Source organism: Anolis sagrei, chromosome 11 (assembly GCF_037176765.1).
Source record: "Anolis sagrei isolate rAnoSag1 chromosome 11, rAnoSag1.mat, whole genome shotgun sequence".
Classification (NCBI taxonomy): domain Eukaryota; kingdom Metazoa; phylum Chordata; class Lepidosauria; order Squamata; family Dactyloidae; genus Anolis; species Anolis sagrei.
The window spans coordinates 30,984,353-31,005,977 of NC_090031.1; the positions used below are offsets into that span (position 1 = coordinate 30,984,353).

A 21,625-nucleotide genomic window follows, 5' to 3' on the forward strand; every position below is an offset into this window, starting at 1 on the left:
CCAAATTTGGACACAAGACACCTAACAACCCAATGTATGTCCTTCACTCAAAAAAATTGATTTTGTCATTTGGGAGTTGTAGTTGCTGGGATTTATAGTTCACCTACAATCACAGAGCATTCTGGACCCCATCAACAATAGAATTGGGCCAAACCTCCCACACAGAACCCCTATGTGGGTCACAGCAACACGTGGCAGGGGACGGCTAGTTTCATATATATCTTGAAGACAGGCACAGGTCTAAACTCAATGTTCACATATGATTCATATACAGGGACTGCGGTTGCACAATGGGCTAAATAGTTGAACTGTGGAATTGGTGACCGGAGGATGGGTGGTTCAAATCCGTGGGATGGGGTGAGCTCCCACTACCAACCTCAGCCCCTGTCATCCTAGCAGTTCAAAAACATGCACATGTGAGTAGATTAGTAGGTACTGTTTGAGCAGGAAGGCAAATGGCACTCCATGCAGTCATGCCGGCCACATGACCTAGGAGGTGTCTATGGACAACGCTGGTTCTTCGGCTTAGAAATGGAAATGAGCACCACCCCCAGAGCCGGAGATGAAGGGGAAGCCTTTACCTTTATCTGTGTGTCTGTGTTTCATTGTTTCGAGGCATTGAATGTGTGCCTTGTGTTTGTGTATATGCTGGAATCCACCCTGAGTCTCCTTGGGGAGATAGGGTGGAATACAAATAAAGTGTTGTTGTTGTTGTTATTACTATTATTATTTGAAACACACCAAGATGAGCCGACAGCAAACAAGATCACTCTGCTGGCTGTGGTATTGGATCACACGTCGGACGCTTCCCAAGTGTCTAGGACTATTATTATTATTATTTGAAACACAACAAGATGAGTCCACAGCAGACACTCTGCTGGTTATTGAACTGGATCACACGTCGGATACTTCCCAAGTGTCTAGGACTGTGTGAAGTATCGGCAAATAATGTGTGCAGATCCCAGTAAGGTGGCCTTCTGCAACTGGCAGATGGTTATTATTATTATTATTATTATTATTATTGTTATTATTGCAGCTTTATATGCGTAGCCTGAAGGTAATTGCGTACATACTCTTGCCAATAATTTTGTGCATGAAGCAGTTTGTGTACACTGAAACACCAGAAAGAAAAGATGTCACTATCTCAGCCAAACATGTAAGCAATTGAGGAGTTTTGGACTTTGGAATTCTGGATAAGGGATGCTCAACCTGCAACACATTTACCACTTTTCAGCAAAGTTTGGAGGTAAAGTAGTAAGTAGCTCATATATATATTGTACACAGTATCCTTTTGATACTAACAGATCCCTGGAATTTTGAATCACAATTGTATTACATCTCCAAAACCCAAACCAATATATACAAATGTTTGAGTTACGAAAATTAGTTTGGTTCAGCTGTGTCACAGAACTTTGGTGCCATTTGAATGAAATGGACCACTGACTCTTGAGCTTAAAAAATATGAAAGATGTTCTAGAAATAGGTTACTCTCACACAACATGTTGGCCCATTCGGAGGCCTACGGCTTGTATCCATTAGGGCGTCTAACCACTTCTGCTCCATGGATTTAGACCCACTTAATTCTCCACTGGCTCCCAACCAAAATGAACGTGGATATAATGTGAACCAAACCTAGAGAGTATGTGCATTGAATGCGGAGGCCGCGTGGGTTAGTGACATCACCCTTTTTGGAAGCATGTCCCAGTCTTGATTACATCCTTTCTTGCCCCACAAACCAAATCTCCGTCTTTCTCTCTACTCACGGGACTCAAAACATTCTCCCACAAGAGCTGGAAGCGTCATTAATTTCCAGGAAAGATCCTAGCAAGATGATGGAGTATCATAGCAAGAGGAAGCCTTCCTTAACTGAGTAGCAGTAGGGTGATGTCCGGGATCCAAGAGCAGCATCCTACCATTGTGTAGCGATGGGTGTCTTCAACATGTCATGGTAATCATTTTTCTTGAAGACAGCTTTCCAAGGGTTGTAGGGATATTTTCTTCGGTGGGTGTTGATTGTCTGCTGCCCATATTTTTATCAAATTGAAGTTCTTCTGTGTGTCGTCGAAGGCTTTCAAGGCCAGAACCACTGGGTTGCTGTGAGTGTTCTGGGTTGTACGACATTCTCTCCTGACATTTTGCCCACATCTATGGCAAGCATCCTCAGAGGTTGTGAGGTCTGTTGAAAACTAGGCTAGTGAGGTTTATATACTTGTGGAATAATGTCCAGGGTGGGAGAAAGAACTTTTGTTTGCTTGAGGCAAGTGTGAATATTGCCACTGGCCACGTTGAAAGTAGGAGCATATTGTCTTCTGCTCATACTTTCCTCCAATGGATGCGATTGTCTTTGGCTCATATATTTCTCTGAAGGATGTAATTGTCTTCTGTCCATACTTTCATTCAATGGATGTGATTATCTTCTGCCCAAGTTTTCCTCGGATGTATGTGGTTGACTTCTGCCCATGCATTACTGGGTTGGAACGTCAAAGTTCTTCAGAAGTTTGCCAAGAGATAGCGAGTGTGAAAGGCAGTTTTGATCATCAAGATACCACTCATGGACTTTCTTCCAGTGGATGTGATTGTCTTTGGCTCGTCCATTTCTCTAAAGGATGTGATTGTCCTTACTTTCATGCAATGGATGTGATTATCTTCTGCCCAAATTTTCCCCGATGTATGTGGTTGTCTTCTGCCCACACCTTACTGGGTTCTTCCAAGCATGCCCCTTCTGTGGGAACGTCAAAGTTCTTCAGAAGTTTGCCAAGAGATAGCCAGTATGAAAGGCAGTTTTGATCATCAAGATATCATTCATGGACTTTCCTCCAATGGATGTGATTGTCTTTGGCTCATACATTTCTCTGAAGGATGTGGTTGTCTTCTGCCCACATGTTACTGGGTTCTTCCAAGCGTGTCCCTTCTGCTGGAACATCAAAGTTCTTCAGTAGTTTGCCAAGGCAAACTATTGTGAAAGGCAGTTCTGGTCATTAAGATGTAGCTTATAGACATTTTTGTCCACCACAATTAATTTCCTTTGTCTGGACTAACTATTTCTATAGTTAGATCTGGATGTGTTTCTTGGTGCACATCAAGTAGGCTTAGTTAGAGGTTGGAGAAGAATGAAACTATGCCTTAGTGCTAGGGTAGGGAGCATCTAGCCTTTCTTCTCGGATTGCAGTTCCATTGGCCTTAAGTATTAATTTCGCTGGCTGGGGATGGTGAGAGTTACAATCCAGCATCTGGTAAGAGCTCAAGTTCTCTATTCCATCTAGGGCAGGTTTGGGGAAATTTGTACTAAAGCTAGGACTCTCCTGATACAAAGGCAGTATAGGTTGGAATAGCACAGTGGTTCTCAACTTGGGGTCCGCAGATGTTTTTGGCCTTCAACTCCCAGAAATCCTAACAGCTGCTAAACTGGCTGGGATTTCTGGGAATTGTAGGCCAGAAACATCTGGGGACCCCACGTTGAGAACCACTGGAATAGCAAATATTAAGGACACTCAATGCGAATTAAAGATATTTCATGTGTGTGTCCACTAAGCCTATTTGTGGTGAATGTAGATCCGGGGAGATACCCAACCGTGCTTAGTAAGGCATCCCTTTCATTCTTGATTGTATTGATCGTATTCATTCTTGATTGCTTTGATATGTGACAATCCCATGAAGAGCAGACTTCCAAGTCATCCTTAACAGCTCTGCTTAGGTCTTGCAATCTTCCTTGATTGAAACTATCCATCTGTAATGTGGCTTTCCTTTTTCCTGCTGCTTTCCACAGGCATTATTGTATTTTCTAGTGAGCCCTGCCTTCTCTCAATATGTCCAAAGTGCCCCTAATGCAAATCTGATTGTACATTGAGCAACAACTCTTCCCTGGACTGACTGAATGAGGCTAGGCCACTGTTTGGTTGCTTTTATTGCAGTTTATATACCACTTGTAGCCAAAAGAATTAAGTTGTGGGATTTCAACATGGCATACCAGGAAGCCATGGTCTGTGCTTGTCTGCAAGATTCCATAATAATAATAATAATAATAATAATAATAATAATAATAATAAATACACTTTATATTCTGCCCTTCTCCCCTAGGGGACTCAGAGCAGATTACAATGTTTCCATACATAGGCAACCATTCCATGCCTTTACAGTCACATACAATGAGACACACAAACATAAACAAAGGTAGAGGCTTCTCCTTTCATTTCCGGCTTTTGAAGATGGTGCTCATCTCTGGCACTGGGGAAGTGCTTTTTCTCAATTTTCAAGCTGAGGAGCTTGCGTTGTCACCTCCTGGTTGCGTGACCGGCAAGATTGCTTGGAGTGTCTCTTTGCCTTCTCCCACCAAAGTAGTACCTATTGATCAATTCAGATTTGTATGTTTTCGAACTGCTAGGTTGGTAAGAACTTCAGCTGACAGGCGGGAACTCACCCTGTCTCGCAGATTCGAACTGCCAACCTGCAGTTCAGCAGTTTATTTATTTATTTTGTTGTGTTTCAAATAACAACAACAACAACACTTCTACTCATGGGTACTCAGAGTGGATTACATCTAATGCGTTGTTACAATACAATGAGACACACAAACACAAACAAAGGCAAAGGCTTCTCCTTTCATTTCCGGCTTTGGAAGCAGTGCTCATCTCCTGGGGAGGTGTTGTTCTCCATTTTCAAGCCAAGGAGCGTGTGTTGTCACCTCCTGGCTGTGTGACCGGCGTGACTGCTTGGAGTGTCTTATGCCTTTCCTGCCGAAGTGGTACCTATTGATCTACTCTCATTTATTTATTTATTATAATTATTATTATTTCGAACATTTTTACCCCACCCTTCTCAACCCCTGGGGGGACTCAGGGTGGCTTACAATTGGCAATAATTCAATGCCTCATCATACAATACAGAATAACAAATATAACAATTAAGCATGAACATTAATAAATACAGATTAAAACAGTATAATTACACTCTGATTAGCTATTGCCCCTCTGGTGGCTGTTTAGCTAGCCATCTACTAATGATTACTCCGCTTAACTTATCCAAATCCTCTTCCATGCCATAGTCAAACATTATCCATTGTCCTTTAACCCGATTGCCCGAAGGCCTGGTCCCACAGCCATGCTTTAACCTTTTTTCTAAAGGTGAGGAGGGATGACGATGACCTAATTTCCCCGAGGAGCAAATTCCACAGGCAGGGGCCACCACCGAGAAGGCCCTGTCCCTCATCCCCGCCAAGCGTGTTTGAGACAAAGGCGGGGCCGAGAGAAGGGCCTCCCCAGATGATCTTAAGCTCTGAGGTGGGACGTAGAAGGAGATACGTTCGGACTGCTAGGTTGACAGTTGCTGGGCTAACAGTGGGAGCTCACCCTTATTCTTGACCCTCCAGAATAGGACTTTGGCAATGATTTCCCCATATGTCATCTTGGCTCGCTTTAACTGGCTTGGTCCAAAATATTTCCCTGGTGTAGACTGAGTGTCTCTTCCTGCAATGGCAGAAGAAAACAGCCATCGATAGGGAGATGTGTTTTGAAGCTGGCAAGACGAGCGTGGGAATGGAGTCAACAGAAGATGTTGGAGATAAGAGAGGACAGGAGTGAGGGAGATGGACCCAGCTGCAGATGAAAAGTCTTATCTTTTGCGAACCATTTGTATTTGTCCTGGTTTCAATGAAGAAATAAAACCTTGGGGATGCTTGCTACAACTGTAGAGCACAGATGAACCCTTGAAGAAGTGCTGTGAGGCGAACATACGCGGGTAGGTCGAAAAGTTTTGCCTCCTCGATCACATCATGCATAGATAGTCCAATAGTTGGGAAAGAAAGAAAGCGAGAGATGGAGGCATTACTTTTTGACCCATCTGCATCTCATTGCATTTTTTGGTGCCGAGAGAGTGTGACTTGTTCAATGGCAGACTGTGGATTTTATGGTTGAGGGAAGAAAACGCATTATGTTGTTCAGTGCTCAAATTACTTATCGGTTTGGACTGGATGTCCCTTCCAACGCTAGGATTCGATGACTCTGTCCTGACAGTTAAGAAAATGTTGATATTAGATTACAACAAGCTGGCATTGGGTTTAGAAGAGGTCACATTCGCTCAAAATCCTCAAAGGTACTCAGACCTATTATTCTGCTTTGTTTTGGAAGAACTCCGAAAGAGTTGAGGAATAATAACGACAATGTATACAGAATATGTAGACAGATCCGAGTGTGTATAATTTGGTCAGAACAGTGAGTCCAACTGTCTAAGCCTTGCGCTTGACATGACTAAAGAGTCCTCCCAAACTTCACCGTGATTTATTGTGACAGAACCATTTACACAGCACAGAGACCACTTTGCATCGAGGCTGCTGGTTGCACTTGGCCCTCGCCCATAAAAAAAAAAAAGCCCGGGCCATTATAAAGCTTTTTATTAAGGCTTTGTAATCCCTGGATCAGAAATGTGTATTTTGGTGGCTTGTAATGTTTGCCTCAAACAGAGGACGAGGCTTCATGACCCTAAATATTTACTGGCTCAGATTTTGATCTGAGAAACATTGACTCTTTCATTCCTCGAGATGGTACTGGGAAAGCGAGGTTTCCCAGGGTGCCCGGTCTGGAGAAAAGAAAGGAAAAGTGGAGCAAAAGAAAAGGTGGGAGAGGGGGAAGGAAGGAAGGAAGGAAGGAAGGAAGGAAGAGAGGAAGAGAGGAAGGAAGGAAAGAATGATGGAAGGAAGGAAGGGAAGGAGGACAGAAGGAAGAGAGGAAGGAAAGAAAGAAGAGAGGAAGGAAAGAAGGGAGGGAGGAATTGAGGAAGGAAGGGAAGGAGGAAGGAAGGAAGAGAGGAAGGAAAGAAAGAAGGGAGGAAGAAGGGAAGAAGGGAGGGAGGGAGGAAAGGAGGACTGAAGGAAGAGAGAAAGGAAAGAAGAGAGGAAGGAAAGAAGGGAGGAATTGAGGAAGGAAGAGAAGAAGGAAGGAGGATGGAAGAAAGAGAGGAAGGAAAGAAAGAAGGGAGGAAGAAGGAAGGAAGGAAGGGAAGGAAGGGGGGAGGGAGGAAAGAAGGAAGGAATTAATGATGGATGGATTGAAGGAAAGAAAGAAGGAAGGAAGGAATAAATAATAATAATAAACTTTATTTATACCCCGCCAAGGAGAGAAGGAAGGGAAGGAGGAAGTAAAGAAAGAAGAGAGGAAGGAAAGAAGGGAGAAAGGAAGGAAAGAAAGGAGGGAGAAAGGCAGAAAGGCAGGAAAGAAGCAAGGAAAGAAGGGAGGGAGAAAAGAAGGAAGGCAAGAAAAAAGGAAAGGAGGAAGGAAGGAAGGAAGGAAGGAAGGAAGGAAGGAAGGAAGGAAGGAAGGAAGGAAGGAAGGAAGGAAGGAAGGAAAGGAAGGTTGAGTCCTCATTGTATTCCCAACATGATCACTTGACAGAGACATAGTTTGAGTATTACTGTACTCAGTTTGAGATGATAACTTTTGAAGTTTCATTTTGAGAGGGGAGTTGTCTAAGTAAATTATGAAGGAAGTGGGGAGGCATTGACCCCACATGACCATCTTTTAAAACTTCACAGGCCCTCATTTTGGATACTCTCTTCTGTTGATCTCACAAGTTTTTAAGATATTTACCGATAAGATCTATGCTGCCCATCTGGAGCCTTCTTCACTTGTGTTGGAAATAGCAACCTTCTTCAAACCTCCTCTACTAGTTATTTCTTACATATATAATTCCGATTCCTTACTGTATTGTATATGTGTGTATTGGTGTGCAGTTTTCCTTAACTCTATGTTGTGGGAGGGACTGCAGACCATGTGACCAAATCTGGGACTATTCAGGAGTCAGATTCCATTTTAGAAGTCAGTAGAAACAGAGTGGTTTAGAGACTCCATTTAGACTCTCAGACCAAAGAGATGTTTTGGACTTTAGACTGTTGATTCTAAGACAGATGCCCTGTGTTATCTGCACAGAGAAACTACTTCAAATCCTATCTGTAACTAAATTGATAAGAAATATACCTGTATGCTGAATTCATGAAGTTTGTGAGTAAACTATGTTCTTTTAACAAAGACTACTTTATTTTTGGTCTCTTGAGAGCATGATTTAAACCTAGATGTTTTAAGGGAGAGTAGAGTTTTTTTGGGCAACTGAAATAACACTTCTGAAACTCTGCTGGTTTTGTGCATTGGCATAGCTTTATTCCTAACAGTTCAAAGAGATATCTCAGTATATCAGTCTAACAGCTGAAACCTTGCATGAATACTAGTGGATATTTACCTCTAAGGAGAAGGTTGACTCAAGCGAGTTTTAAACTCTTCTCAGGAAGATCAAACTTTACAAAAGGGTTATGATCTCTAACAAGGTCATGCCTTTCCAAAAGATATCTGGTTTTCCCAAATGGTAATGAATGCCATTTTCCAAAAGGTTATGGAGAATTCCATTTCCCAAAAGGTTATGTGTTGAAAAATGTGTGAAGCTTGGAAGACAGTGGGTGGATTTGGGAGGAAAAAAACTCAAAGGGTTCTTTGATTTTGCCTTGTAGGCAATGCTCCAGGAGAAAAGCTTGTCTGAGCCGGAAGATGGGTTCGCAGCGCCTCAGCCTCCAGTCCACGTTGAAACGACCACGGGTTCCCCGGTCCTTGGTGTAGCGGGAGTCAGCAGCACCCCCCTGAACAGTCCACAGGTTCCCGATCCGGAGCAGGTTGGTGTCTGTTTGAACAAGGTTGAAACAAGATTGCCTTGGTTGGGATATGAGCGGGGAGGCACTGGAGTGTGGATATACTACTGGGAAGCAAAATGAGAATTCCCTCCCCTCCAATCACCTTTTTTCCCCTGCCTCAAATTTATAGCTTTGTAGATCCCCCGATAGCACAGTGGGTTAAACCTCTGCACTGCTGAACTTGCTTACCAAAAGGTTGCAGGTTCAAATCTGGGGAGTGGGGTGAGCTCCCGCTGTTAGCCCCAGCTTCTGCCAACCTAGCAGTTTGAAAACATGCAAATGTAAGTAGATCAATAGGTACTGCTCCGGCAGGAAGGTAACAGCGCGTCATGCTGTCATGCCAGCCGTATGACCTTGGAAGTGTCTATGGACAACTCTGGCTCTTCAGCTTAAAAATGGAAATGGGTACCAACCCTCAGAGTCGGACATGACTGGACCTAATGTCAGGGGAAAACCTTTACCTTTAACCTAGAGATACAGAAAATTGTTCACTTTGAAAAACTGTTCATTCCTTAGCTTAGAGTTACAAGCTTGGTAAATGCAAGGACTGCTGTCGATGGAGCATATCTGGATTCCAGGAAGGCCTTCCTTCGACAAGGTCCTCCATGACCTTCTGGCAAGGAAACTAGTCCAGTGTGGGCTAGGCAAAACTACGGTTATCTGGGTCTGTAACTGGTTAAGTGAATGAACCCAGAGGGTGATTCTCCCCAAGGCTTCCTCTTCACCCTGGAAAGAAGTGAGGAGTGGAGTGCCATCAGCAGGGTTCCGACCTGGTCCAGGTCCTGTTCAGGATCTTCATTAATGGCTGAGATGAAAGGTTAGAAGGCAGGATAATCAAGTTTGCAGATGGGACCAAATTGGGAGGGAGAGCCAAGACTCCAGAAGACAGGAGCAAAATTCAAAATGACCTTAACCGATTGGAGATGATTGGCCAAAACAAACACAATGAAGTCTGACAGGGACAAATGCAAGATACTCCGGGTGACTGTAAGTTTTTTGGGCTGTATGGCCATGTTCCAGCAGCATTCTCTCCTGATGTTTCGCCAGCACTTTGAATTGGGCCCGGTAGCAAACTGGCAGCCAGTGGTGCTGGCGCAACAAAGGGGTTGTATGCTCCCTGAGTGCCTCTCCTGTTAACAACCTGGCTACCAGGTTGTTAACATAAGAGAAGCCTCCCACAGGATGGTAACACATCTGGGCATCCCCTGGGCAACGTACTTGCAGACAGCAAATTCTCTTACACCAGAAGCGACTTGCTGTTTCTCAGGTCGCTTCTGACACAATTTAAAAAAAGTTATTTCCAAGTTATGGTGACTCCAATGATAATCTATAATTGGGTTTGCTTAGCAAGATTTGCTCAGAGCACATTTGCCTTTGCCGTCCTCTGAGGCTGAGAGAGTATGACTCACCGAATGGCTGAATGGGATGTGAACCCTAAGCAGGCATAGGCCAACTTCGCCCCCCTCCCAGGTGTTTTGGACTTCAACTCCCACAGAACCTCAAGCCATGGCTGATACCAGATGAGAGACTCCCCCCTGGGCACTTGGGAGGCACTGAACAGACTGCGCTCTGGCACCTCAAGATATGCAGAGCCAACTTTAAGAAATGGGGCCACAAAGTGGAGTGTAGAGAAGAGTAAACACAGGCCATCTATTCCAATCCAGCCTGAGCCCTGCCACATGCACTGCGCTGGTACGGCTGTACCAGGAGCTCCAACTTTATTTTCTTTCTGTTATCTGTTTGCAGTCAAAGGGCAGGCCTCCTGTCCATCACAATTAAGCTTTGGTTCCGCCCCTTGTTCAGGGCTCTGGGAGGGAAAGGAGCCATTTTTTGGGCAGTCTCACATAAGAAAGCTAAAGTATAGGACGTAGACCAGTTCGTCCCGTAGAAAAGCTTCTTTTCTCAAGAACATCCGGGGAAACAGAAACAGAAATCCCAGGGAAAAGGTCCCAAGGCTCTGGCTGAGAGCTCACAGCCTCTCAGCCATCGAGGGAAAACAGCCTCGAAGTTTTCAAAGAATACTCCGAGGGAGGACAGCATTACAGATTCACGGAACTCCAGCTGAAATATCTACAAGCCTCGGCTGGTAGGTCTACTCGATACCCAGACGCATTTGGAATTGGTAGTAAGACCCACATCGATGAGGCATAGATAGTAAACAGCCTGGGAGAGGTTAAATAGGGTTTTTTTTTCCTACAGAGAAAGTACAGTTAATCAAAGTCAGGTGCCAGTTCCTTGAGGACTAGACTAAGAAAGCCTTGAAGTGTTTGAACCACTGAAGATTTGTTGTTTCTTCCATAATAAAGACTTTGTTGTATTATTAAAGACTCTAAAGACCATCACTTCAGAAAAATCCCTGAGAACCTCTCTTTGAGGCGCCCTGGCTTCCCGCTGGGCTTAAAGTATGTGTCCTATAGAAAAGACAGCTGTTACAGGCCCAGCGCGACAGAACATGCACAATGGAGGACCTCCTTATGGCAACACCAGAGGCACTCCAAGTGGTCAGCTATTGCTCAAAGGACATTTAATATATAAATGCCAAGTTCTTAAAACATTGTGGTTTTTAAAATGGTTGGTTCACTCCTGATACAATAAATAAATAACCTAAAGAAGTCACAAATCCCTAAATCACTGGCGACTGGATTGATCGCCAATCTAATCAGTTGATTAAATGGACTGTCCGTCCATACGTTTTGCTACTCAGATGCTTGCGGCTTGTGTTTCCCTCGAATATGAAATGTATTCCACAATGGTTTTGCCCTCTTTTCTGGTAGCAATTTGGCTTTGCTCCCCAGCCCCCAACTCCGATTAACAGTCAATCATCTGAACAAACAGAGGCAGAAAATGAGCTTCGAGCCCCGAGGCACAATTGCATTTTATAATAGAACGTATTTTTTTTTTTGAAAGCATAGCTTCAGCCACGAAGGTGGCTCCCCACCATTTCACATCTCAGCTTCCTTTTTATACGACCGGTTATAATTCTGATACGGGGAGGTTGTCAGCACTTTATAAAAACGCCCTCGCTCGATCGAGGGAGCCAATCAGGAGGCAGGCCAGGCCGGCAAAGTAATTTACAACCTTTCCTCCATTTTTAGCACCAAAGTGCATAATTATATTTAATTATTGTGTAAAAATGGCAGGATCTATAACTCTTTTTTTCCCCTCCCAGTTTTACTAAAAATCATATTGTGATTTACATAATTTTGGGACATAAAACTCTACTTTGTGGTCCTACTTTGATTCCTTGAGCAAGGGGATTCAATGGTTGGGATAATTTCCCTCTACAGTTTGAATTATTGTCAAAATCCAGCAGGGTCTGAGTATGGGACTATGGCTCTGGAGCAGGCATGGGCCAACTTCAGCGCTCCAGGGCTTTTGGACTTTAACTCCCACAATTTGGACTCTCACTTGCTGAGGTGTTCCTGCAAGTATCTCTGTAGATTTCTTAATTTAAGGCATTGGCGTGCTGGCGGATATCCAAACAGGGGATGGAGGTGTCTTGTTGTAATTGTTGTTGCTATAATTTTATATGACTTATTTTATACTTTTGTACCATTTTTACCAGCTGTACATTATATGTGCACCCTTTGTAAGCCTCCCTGAGCCCCTTTGGGGAGATGGTGGTGGGATACAAATACATTATTATTATTATTATTATTATTATTATTATTATTATTATTATTATTATTATTATGTCGCTGCCTTGGTCCTTTCATTGCCGGCTGCTACTTCCTAGCAGATGTCTGGTGGTGCATTATAATTTCTCCAGTGGTGTAGACATCCTGTGATAATGTGGCTTGTCTCATTAAGAGCCACATCCACAGCTTCAACGTGGTGAGATGTGTTCCACTCTGGGCATGTGTACTCAGCAGCAGAGTAGCAAAGCTCAAGGGCCAATGTCTTCACTGTATCCGGTTGTGAACCCCGGGACTTCTTTAGGTGAGCCATGACTCCCTGCTCTTCAGCATTTCGACCTGCAAAAGGGGTCTAGTGTTTGTTTATTTATTTATTTACCTTACTTGTATACCGCTGTTCTCAGCCTGAAGGCGACTCACAGCGGTTCACAACAAATACGAACAGCAAAAGTTCAGTGCTACAATATAAAACAGTTAACAACCTAACACATTACACAATTAATAAACAGTTACTACAATACCCATTCACTGTCGTCTCGTCATCAAAAACATGTTCCAGATTCGTCATCCATTGTTCCATTCCAGTGTTATTAACCAATCATTGCACTAATTATTCAAACGCCTGCTCAAACAGCCAGGTCTTCACTTTTTTGCGGAATACCATTAGAGATGGTGCTAGTCTAATGTCCATAGGAAGGGCGTTCCACAGCCGAGGAGCCACCACCGAGAAGGCCCTATCTCTCGTCCCCGCCAGCTGCAGGCGGGATCGAGAGCAGGGCCTCCCCGGAAGATCTCAAAGTCCTGGTGGGTTCATAGGCAGAGATGCGGTCGGATAGGTAGCTTGGGCCAGAACCGTTTAGGGCTTTAAAGGCCAACGCCAGCACTTTGAATTCAGCCCGATAGCAGATCGGTAGCCAGTGGAGTTGGCGCAACAGGGGGGTTGTATGGTCCCTGCGCTCCGTTCCTGTTAAAATCATGGCTGCTGAGCGTTGGACTAGTTGAAGCTTCCAAGCTGTCTTCAAAGGCAACCCCATGTAGAGAGCGTTGCAGTAGTCTAAACAGGATGTAACCAGAGCGTGGACTACTGTGTTGTTGAAGGTTTCATGGCCAGAATCACTGGGTTGCTGTGAGTTTTTCAGGCTGTATGGCCATGTTCCAGAAACATTCTCTCCTGATGTTTTGCCCACTTCTATAGCAGGCATCCTCAGAGGTTGTGAGGACTGTTGGAAACTAGGCAACTGTGGTTTATATATCTGTGGAATGATGTTCAGCGTGGGAGAAAGAACTCTTGTCTGTTGGAGGCAAGTGTGAATGTTGCAATTTGCTACCTTGATTAGCATTGAATGGCCTCGCAGTTTCAAATCCTGGCTGATTGCTGCCTTGGGGAATCCTTTGTTGGGAGGTGTTAGCTGGAATTCCCCTATTTTTTGAGTGAAACACAACTTGCAAACCATCTACAGACCCAGGAAGCAGCCAGACTTTGAAGTTGCAAGGCCATTCAGTGCTAATCAAGGTAGCCGATGGCAACATTCACCCCGTGCTGTGGATTGAAACCTCCAACCTTCTGGTCAGCAGTTTCTGCAGCTTAGCAGTTTAACCCGCTGTGCCATTGCGGCCCAAAATTATGTGATACTCAGCCTGTATTTTCAATTATCATAAGCCTCTTTGGATTCCATGCTTGGAGAAAAGTGGATATACAAGGGATAAGTAAGGTTACAAGATTTTTTTTAAAAAAGAATGAATGTATTTTAATAAAACTTGCATGGATTGTAGCATAAGTATTACATTATTTTTCCACATCAGCACCATTCACTTCAATACATTTTGTCATCTGTGGGACGGGTTTTTGATGCCTGTGTCATAGAAGTTTTCCTCCGCCTTTTTCAGCCAGTTCGTCACTTCAATTTTCACCTAATTGTCTTCGGAAAAGCGTTTTCCACCCAGGTGTTCCTTCAATTTAGTGAACAGATGATAGTCACTGGGTGCAATATCGGGACTAGGAGAGGGGTGGCTTGAAATATCCCAACCAAGTCAACAACTCTTGTGTTGCATGAGCCGTGTGGGGATGGATGAAGGAGACAGACTCCCGCCATTAGTATCCATGTTTTGGATGGCTATGCAAAGTTTCTTCATGGTCTCACAATATATTCTGTACCCATTTTGTCACATGCTGTCTTGACATTGCATCCTCTCCATACACTGAAACAACTTTGTGATGAATAGCAGTGGCATTCATGCCCTTAGTATTTAGGTAACGTATTACAGCACGAACTTTGCACTTGGTGGGAAATGGAATGAGGATGCTCATCTCTAATCTTCACCACAACACCAGTCGATTAGCTACTGACGACTGGCACTGCTCGTTTGTTTTCACTGGCTTCCCGCTACAGGGCAGTGATACCAACTTCCCTCGAGAAAATTCCCCGTGAGAGCTACGTGTCTTGCAACCTTACTTTCTGGATACCCCTCGTATAGCATGAACTTCACACGTGGAGGGAAATGGAATAAGGATGCTTATCTCTAACCTTCACCACAATGCCAGTCGACGAGCTACTGACGACTGGCACTGCTTGTTCGCTTCCACTGGCTTCCCACTACACGGCAGTGATACCCAACTTCCCCTGAGAAAATTCCCATTACAGCTATGTGCCTTATAACCTTACTTTCCGGATACCCCTCGTACAGCATGAACTTCACACTTGGAGGGTAATGGAATGAGGATGCTCATCTCTAACCTTCACCACAACACCAGTCGATGAGCTACTGATGACTGGCAGTACTCGTTTGTTTTCACTGGCTTCCTGTTACAGGGCAGTGATACCAACATCCCTCAAGGAAATTCCCTGCGATAGCTACATGTTTTGCAACCTTAGTTTCAGGATACCCCTCGTACAGCATTAACTTCACAATTGGAGGAAAATGGAATGAGGATTCTCATCTCCAACTTTCACCACAACACCAGTTGATGAGCTACTGATGACTGGTACTACTCGTTTGTTTTCACTGGCTTCCCGCTACAGGGTAGTGATACCAACTTCCCTCGAGAAAATTCCCTGTGAGAACTACGTGTCTTGCAACCTTACTTTCTGGATACCCCTCATACAGCATGAACCTCACACTTGGAGGGAAATGGAATGAGGATTCTCATCTCTAACCTTCACCACAACCCCAGTTGATGAGCTACTGACGACTGGCACTACTCGTTTGTTTTCACTGGCTTCCCGCTACAGGGCAGTGGATATCCCAGCTACATGGCATCAACATGACAGCTACATGGCATCAACTGGCGTTGTGGTGAAGGTTAGAGATGAGCGTCCTAATTCCCTTTCCCTCCAAGTGCGAAGTTTGCACTGTAATACGCTACGAAAATGCTAAGGGCATGAACGTCACTGTGATTCATTGACATATAGTTGCAGTATATGGAGAGGACGTAATGTCAAGACAGCATGTGACAATTCCCCATGACAGCTACATGCCTTGTAACCTTACTTTCTGGATAATCCTTGTAAATAGAATGGTAGACAAATCCATCCATAAATAAAATAAAATAGTTGCTCCCCAATAATGTTACCCAATTTTGGCCCAACCTTGCCTCTCACCCCTGTAGGTATGATTTTTATTTCAATTCCTTCTCTCCATCTGTGGGACTGCCTAACTTTATATATTTTTAATTTCCTTTCTTGAAGACCATTGAGAACATCAAAGTCTACCTTCATGAGAAAGAGCTATGGAAGAAATTTCACGAAGCTGGCACAGAAATGATCATAACTAAAGCCGGGAGGTAAGTTTCGAAGTTCGGCTGTGTTTACACAAAGTCATGAATGTGTGTGTTTTTTAAAAATCATATAACATGAATATATAGCTTCCCTTCCATTGTGGATTTCATGGTGTTGTACAAAAGAGCTCTCTGTCTATGGCTTCCATAGGGTGGCTGCCAAATTTGTCCTCAGATCATACCTTAAGGTCTATAGCAAAATATATCAATTGGGAATATAGAAGGAAAGCTTCTCTACACCACATCAAGTCATGCGCAGACATGAAGCGGAAATTGTCCCCACTGGTCCTCTGAGATGGCCATTCCTCTCCTTCCACTTTCGGGTTTGGCGAACGATTGCTCTGTGCTTGAAGAGTGTTTTGGGCTGGCTTTAAAGACAGTGAGGGTGTGATATACAAGGGAGGGCTCCAGTTAGCATAAAACACACGTCTTCCTCCCAGCTGGAGGCCAAACAGCGATCCTTTTTGGACACCCTTCCTTTGGTCTCCCTCTCAAACATAACAACGAAGGAGCGAGGCCTATAAATTACCAAGGATTTATGGCTCCTTCTCCTTCCTCCAGCTTCTCCTTAGGCTTGATCCGGGGGAGATGTCTCAAAAGGAGAGCAAACTCTGCTTTGCGGCTGCAATGGGCACAACGGTTGTTGCCAAGAGCTTGTGATTTATAAAGTGGAAGCATATTTAGAATGCACTGGCTATCTCTCCAATGTTTGGCTGTTTTGTTAGAGGAGGGGGAGAGCGAAGATAGGGTTTTATATTAACCGGATCATCAAACGATGGAGGGAAAGGGAAACTCACCACCCAGTTGATGTTATTACTAAGTCGTCTGAACTTTTGCATAAAGTGATCTGACTCCTCTGCAGATAAAATATGGTGTACGGAGCCATGCAAAGCTTGGAAGGTTGCACTGCATAAATCTGTGTGTTTTCTCCATTCCAGCATTTTATGATGACTGTATTTTGGCACCCTGGATGTCTTTTTCTTGTAATTATTTGGAAAATACGCATTACATTTAGTAATTGCAATGCACTTCTGAACTTCCTGGAGACATCTGACTAACCAAGACTTGAAAGAGGATGCTTGTGTAGATGGATCTTTGGTCTCATGTATGAAGATTGTAACAAAGTGCAGCCAATGTTGACGTGGGACCAGGGCTGGCAGGGTCTCCATCTCAGGATGTCTCCAATACGAGGGTCAACAAAATAATCTGAAGCTTCCTTCATTCTTCTCTCGCTGTGTAGAAGAAAACAACAGAGGGATGGGTTTTCCTCTAAGAAATGTATTGTTATGAATGTATTCTTGCAGTGACGAAGAGCAATGGTTCTGAAACTCTGGTTCCTCCAGATGTTTTGGATATAATGGAGAAGGCCCTTTCTCTCGTCCCCACCAGCCGTACTTGGGATAGGGGTGGGACAGAGAGTAGGGCCTCCTCCGCAGACCACAGCAATCGAGCACGGAGATGCGGTTTTTCAAATAGTCTGGGCCCAAACTGTTTAGGGCAGTGGTTCTCAACCTGTGGGTACCCAGATGTTTTTTCCTTCAACTCCCAGAAATCCTAAGAGCTTGTAAACTGGCTGGGATTTCTGGGAGTTGTAGACCAAAACACCTGGGTTGAAAACCACTGGTTTAGGGCTTTATAGGTAACAACTAGCTCTTTGTATTTAGCCTGGAAGCAGACCAGCAGCCAGTGGAGTTGTTCACTCCCTGTATGGCGTTCCAGTTAGTAACCTAGCTGCTGATCTCTGTACCAGTTGAAGCTTCTGAACTATCTTCAAAGGCAGCCCCACATAGAGAGCATTGCAGTAGTCCAGATGGGATATGACTAAGGCGTGGACTACCATGGCTAGATGTGGCTTCTCAAGGTATAGGTGTGGCGGATGCATAAGTTTTAGTTATGCGAAGGTGCTTCTGGCCACCACCAACACCTGGGGTTCCAGGGTCAGTGATGACTTCAGGATCATCCCCAGATTGCGAACCTGTGTCTTAAGGGGGAGTGTCATCCCACACCCTGATCGGCCTTACGACTGACCAGTAGTACCTCTGTTTTGTCTGAATTTATCCTCAACTTATTAGCCCTCATCCAGACCATCACTGATTATAGCCACCGGTTTAGGATGACATAATAATAATAATAATAATAATAATAATAATCCTAGACACTTGGGAAGTGTCCGACGTATGATCCAATTCAACAGCCAGCAGAATGTCTGCTGTGGACTCATCTTGTTGTGTTTCTAATAATAATAATAATAATAATAATAATAATAATAATAATAATAATAAATGTGAAACAAACTCTAAAGAAGTCTATACTGGCTCGGTCGTCGCCCAGGGTAATAAAGACCACGGCGAGTGCCCATCGACAAGTGGGCTACAGGAACTAGGGCCCACTGCTGAGCAATCAGGGCATAGGCCTGTAGGGCAAGTGGACGCAAAACAACTACAGAAGCGGCAGAAATTTTCAATGCTACAGAACCGAACTGTCATGAACTGCTAATATAGATCAGAACCACAAAAAGCTGATTTAAAGATTGAACTGCAAAGACTCTAGTACAAGCCAGTCAAGGTGGTCCCAGTGGTGATTGGCACACTGGGTGCAGTACCTAAAGACCTTGGCCTGCACTTAAACACAATTGGCACTGACAAGATTACCATCTGTCAGCTGCAGAAGACCACCCTACTGGGATCTGCATGCATTATTCTCTGATACATCACACAGTCCTAGACACTTGGGAAGTGTCTGACGTGTGATTTGATACAACACCCAGCAGAGTGATCGTCTTTGCTGTGGACTCATCTTGTTGTGTTTTTAATCGTTTAATTACCGTTTTTAGTATTTTAATGTATTGGTGATTGTTGATTGTTTTAATAATAATAATAATAATAATAACAACAACAACAACACTTTATTTGTACCCCGCTACCATCTCCCCAAGGGACTCGGTGTGGCTTACATGAGGCCGAGCCCAAATACAACAATACAAGCAATAAAACAACAATACAAACAATTACAATAAAAACATGGACAATAAGATATGCAACATTAACAATAAGACAACACACAATTAAAACTGTGGGAAGGCCAAATGTAAAATTAAAATTGAAAATAATGCTGGTGCATGGGCGAAAAGGTGGTAGTGGCGTTTGTGGAAACATACAAGCAGACCTGAAATGTAAAGTGCTTCAGAGGACAAAGTGCTGTGGGATCATTATTCTGGGAAGCATCCTATGATGCTTTTGTGAGGCCGCCCTGAGTCCCCCCTTGGGCGTGAGAAGGGCGGGGTAAAAATATAGAAAATAAATAAATAAATAAACTGGGAGAAGGATTGGATGTCCCACCTTGAGCACAATTTTGAGGGAAAGGTAGGGATAAAAATCAAGACACTGGCAGTTGTCTTAATTGGCAAGGCGGCCCAGAAGGTCTCTTCTAAATACTATGTAAACAACGGGCAGGGCTGGTGTTTTCCAGCCTTTCATAGAATCATAGAGTTGGAAGAGTCCTCGTGGGCCATTCAGTCCATCCCCCTTTCTGCCCCCATCTCCGTTGGTGGGCTTTGGATGGTGTCCCCAGTTTCTGGCTCCTCTCCTTCTCCGTCCTTGAAGAGTTCTCCCTTTAAGAGACAACCACTCGACAGCTTCTGTCTTTTATGGGAGCCATAAAAACTGGGTTATGAAACCGAGAGGCATCGTTAACCAGGATCCCACTTCTAGGAAGTTTATAGGGCCCTTTTCAAGATTTACCTTTGAATAAATTGGCATCTAATTTTAGCTCTGTTATGGTTTGGATTTGGGTGGGAAGGAGGAGAGCCTTAAGACTGGGTGCAAAAACCAACAGGCTTTAGAACAGATTCTAATCTTTGTTTAAATCTTGGTCTGCCACAGGATGGGTTAACTCCCTTTCCAGACGAGAAGAGTTGGTCTGGCTATGTCAAAACTGTGCCCCAAATATGAAGGCAAACACAAACCCAAGCCTCCTAACCCCCTGATAAATCTTCCGTGAGTTCAAGGTTGCTTGTGTTTGGAGGGGGAAAAGAGGATTTGGGGTTGAAAAATGAACCCGCTGGGTGAACTGGTACTGTTTGTTATTCTGGAGTCAGGATCTGGCCCGGTCTAAGCCAAGACTTCAAAGAGGGTGGCTCCGTCCTTGTATACAGAACGTCATGGCGAAGTGGCTCGCGAGTGATAAGAGAAGCCCGGGACGGGAGGACCCTGGGAAAAAGGCCCCCCATTTGAAGCTGCTTTGATCTTCCGAAAGGATGCTCCAAAGGACGGATTCTTCTCCTCTCCTCTTTTTAAAATTCCATGTTGAAAGGCTGGAGCTTGACTCTTGGCATCATGGATGATAGGTCGCATTGGATTTTTGCTTTGAAGTGCGGAGGACGGGGACACCGAAAGGGCAACCACGAAAGGAAGTGGAGGCTCCCCATCCATTATCATTCCTTAAGTAGGACTCCACTAAAACACAGTATGTACTTGGAAGTGTCCTCCATGAGTTCAGTGGGCTTCTTCCCAAAGAGACTGCCGTTGTGTTGATTGAGCGCAAGCTGTTTCTGATTTAAGATGACCCCATTATGGGGCTTCCTAGGGCTGAGAGAGTGTGCCTCAGCCAAGGTCACCCCATGGGGATCTGAACCCTGGTATTCCAATGCTCAAATCAGTAAGAGAAAGGTTTCCCCTTGACATTGGGTCTAGTTGAGTTTGACTCAAGGGTGTGGTGCTCATCTCAGTTTCTAAGCTGAAGAGCTAGCGTTGCCCATAGACACCTCCAAGTCATGACTACATGGAGCGCTATTACCTTCTCACCTGAGCTGTACCTATTGATTCTACAGTGTTCCCTCGCTACTTCATGGTTCGCTCTTAGCGGACTCGCTCTTTCCCGGTTTCCAAAAAATATTAATTTAAAATATATATTGTGGTATTTTCGCTGTTTCGCAAGTTTTTGCTGCCGCCGCTTTCCAGAACACTTTCCCTCCTCACTCCTCCCTCCCTCCAACCTTGAAGGGCCTTAACTTATTTTAAGTTTATAAAGACTTAAAATAGTAACTACTAAAATTATGTATAAATATTAAAATAAATATAGCGTCCCTACATTGCGGTTTTTCACTTATTGCGGGAGGTCCTGGAACATCACCCCTGCAATAAGTGAGGGAACACTGGACTCATATTTTCATGTTTTTGAACTGCTAGGTTGGCAGGAGCTGGGGCTAGCAGCAGGATCTCACCCTGCTCCTCGGATTCGAACCGCTGACCTTTTGGTCAGGACTTTCAGCAGCTCAGCGGTTTAATCAGGAGCTCCACTCAAACTACTAGGTGGCCGTTGTTATTATAATATTTCCTAGTAGACAAGTAATATTTTCCCAATTTGTTGGAGAGGGAATCGGCCTCCATGGCTAGATTTTTGGGGGTATTGATCCCTCCATATATCTGCACAGGCAATTTCTATTCTGTGTTCAGTACTTCTTCTCTGCCATTGCATGCTTCCATTGATTATAGTTTACGAAGAGGCAATTCCCACACTCACCAAATCGGTTGTTTTTCATGTTTTGATGAT

The 21,625-nt window shown here is 44.1% G+C and overlaps 1 protein-coding gene across 3 annotated transcripts in view; it reads left to right on the top strand.

The window, feature by feature from the left end:
- Positions 1–21,625, top strand: part of TBX4 (T-box transcription factor 4) — a 99,345-nt gene that overhangs the window by 34,495 nt on the left and 43,225 nt on the right. For all 3 annotated transcript variants that reach the window (XM_060756798.2, XM_060756796.2, XM_060756797.2), the window contains 2 exons: positions 8,489–8,647; positions 15,987–16,081. In XM_060756798.2, the coding sequence (XP_060612781.2) occupies positions 8,492–8,647; positions 15,987–16,081 (251 nt within the window). In that variant the 5' untranslated portion in view covers positions 8,489–8,491. The remainder of the gene's footprint in view (positions 1–8,488; positions 8,648–15,986; positions 16,082–21,625) is intronic.